This window comes from Phaethon lepturus, unplaced genomic scaffold, assembly GCF_000687285.1.
Source record: "Phaethon lepturus isolate BGI_N335 unplaced genomic scaffold, ASM68728v1 scaffold1574, whole genome shotgun sequence".
In the NCBI taxonomy this organism is placed as follows: domain Eukaryota; kingdom Metazoa; phylum Chordata; class Aves; order Phaethontiformes; family Phaethontidae; genus Phaethon; species Phaethon lepturus.
In genome coordinates, this window is record NW_010536756.1 from 1 (window position 1) to 2,054 (window position 2,054).

Here is a 2,054-nt window from a genome sequence, read left to right on the forward strand (position 1 = left end):
CTCAGTAGCGGGATACAAAGCGCAGCTCGATCTTAAGGGACTTTCGGGTCTCTGGAGCCGCCGCAGGCGCAGGGGAGCTCGACAGGCCGTGCGGGCCGGGCTGCGCTGCTGCCGGGCTGTGCTTGAAGCCGGGTTCTCCGCAGGTTCAAGAAAACGTAGTGGTCCCTGGTGTCCACCTACGGACAGATGCCTGGTGACTGGGGTTTAGCAAAGTATGTGATCATAGGAGGAGCACAAGGGTGAGTTGAAATACCAGAGGAGGCTAGGTTAGGGTTCAGCTGGTTTTCCTTTCCCTCCCTGTTTCTGTCACTTGGGAGGCTGCATTGGGTGTTTGGGTTTGCTGAGTGTCTGTTGAAAGCGCAGAGCAAGTGCGTTCAGGACGTCAGCAGCAGGCGGTGAGTTTTTTAAAAGACTTTATGCTTTGGATTATTTAGATACTGCTACAGATAAGAACAAGTGGATCGTAATCAAAAATATGACTCGCATATTTAAGTCCCACATGTAAGCACCTGTTGGCATAGGTTGCCACGATTTCCTGGCAGCTTGCATTGTGAGACTCAGCTTTCAGTTGTCCGCAATTTTTTTGAATCCAAAGCCATTAAGACTGAATCTTTCCGTCAGTGTTCCTCCAGCACAATTTTTCTTGCTACTGTCTTGAGAAACAAGGCTAGAAAGAGATGCAGTGTTTTTTTTATTGTGAAGCAATAGAGCATTTTTAAAAAATCTGTGCATTGTAAAAGAGATTTAAAATCAGGCATGAGAGAGCTCTCACTGTAATTTTCTATTAAAAAAATGGTTAAATTACAAGTTTCTGGGTAGAAAGCTTATCTTCTGTGCTTACCAGAGGCTTGCAGATGTAGTACACAATCCTGTCAACGTCATGTGTCCTAAGGATGATCCATGCTATCTTGTGTGTGTTGGAGCATGGTGCATGTATCATGTCTAGAAAACTTCTGAGCAAACTAAGGTTGTGGAACAGGATATTCCTTGTAGCTATTTCTACCTTCAAATAGGGATTCCTCTTCCATGAGGCATCTCTGAATTTGGGTGGATAAACAGGCTTCCCAGTGCAGCTCTTCTTCCATCTTTTTGTTTCCTATGTAGATAAGTCTTTTTGGTGCTGTGAAGGTTGATGAACACGGATTCAAGCAGCAAAACTAAAATCATAAGATAAGCTCACCCATAGAAAAATGCATAAGAAAATTTCTGTTTTTCTAATTAATGTAAGAGTGAATGTGTACTATGAGTTAGATGTGTGTCTTTACATTTCTTAAAATAGAACGAAATACTGAATCATTCCTACTTAGAAGGTACTGTATGTACCTTTTGTCCCTTTCATTTGGTTTTGGCAATGTTAAAGATTGTGTACTGTTATGTCATTACACAGGGTGTGCACAAGCAGTTCAGTTCAGTTGCACAGAAGATCTTATTTCAGGCATTTTTAAACTTTGGAATGCCTTATTTTGCAGGAAATCGGTGTATGTGCCAAATGTGCCTGTATGCAAGCATTCGGTCATCCCTTGCAATACTGTAGTAGTGGGTTCAAGAAAGAAAAATTGCAACTTTTTATGTAAATGTCCAGATGAGTTTGGTTATAAGAACAGCCATACCAGCATAGGTCAAAGCTCCACCTCACCTAATAGCCCATCCTCCATCCTGGCCAACACTAGATGGTATAGTGGATAGGAAGAAGACTGGTGTGTAATGGTGTTTCCCCAAAATACACTTTCAGCTTCCAGCAGTTAGTGGCTTGAGAGTTTTCTAGCAAAATGTGTTTGAAAAATTAAATAGGACAGCCCTTTCTACAGGTACCACTAATGTTGTGGTAATTAACCACTAATAACCTGTCAGATAGGCCACCTCATACATTGTGATTAAACTCACAGTGGTTATTCCCAAACTGTGTTTAACTTTCAAGTTTGCTTATTTGTTGAAGACCTGAACAAGGGCTTATGTGTCTGAAATACAATCTGTTTTTTCCAGCTATACTCAGATCTGCTGAAAGATACTTGTCTTCAAGCTAACTTAAAGGCTGCATTTTTCTGTAGGCATTC

General features: G+C 41.7%; 1 protein-coding gene across 1 annotated transcript in view; it reads left to right on the forward strand.

The window, feature by feature from the left end:
- Positions 1-186: 186 nt before the first annotated feature.
- Positions 187-2,054, forward strand: part of NPAT (nuclear protein, ataxia-telangiectasia locus) — a gene marked incomplete at its 3' end in the record, with an annotated part of 24,689 nt that continues 22,821 nt past the window's right edge. Inside the window, exons 1-2 of the mRNA XM_010286250.1 lie at positions 187-239; positions 1,470-1,673. Of these exons, the coding sequence (XP_010284552.1) occupies positions 187-239; positions 1,470-1,673 (257 nt within the window). The remainder of the gene's footprint in view (positions 240-1,469; positions 1,674-2,054) is intronic.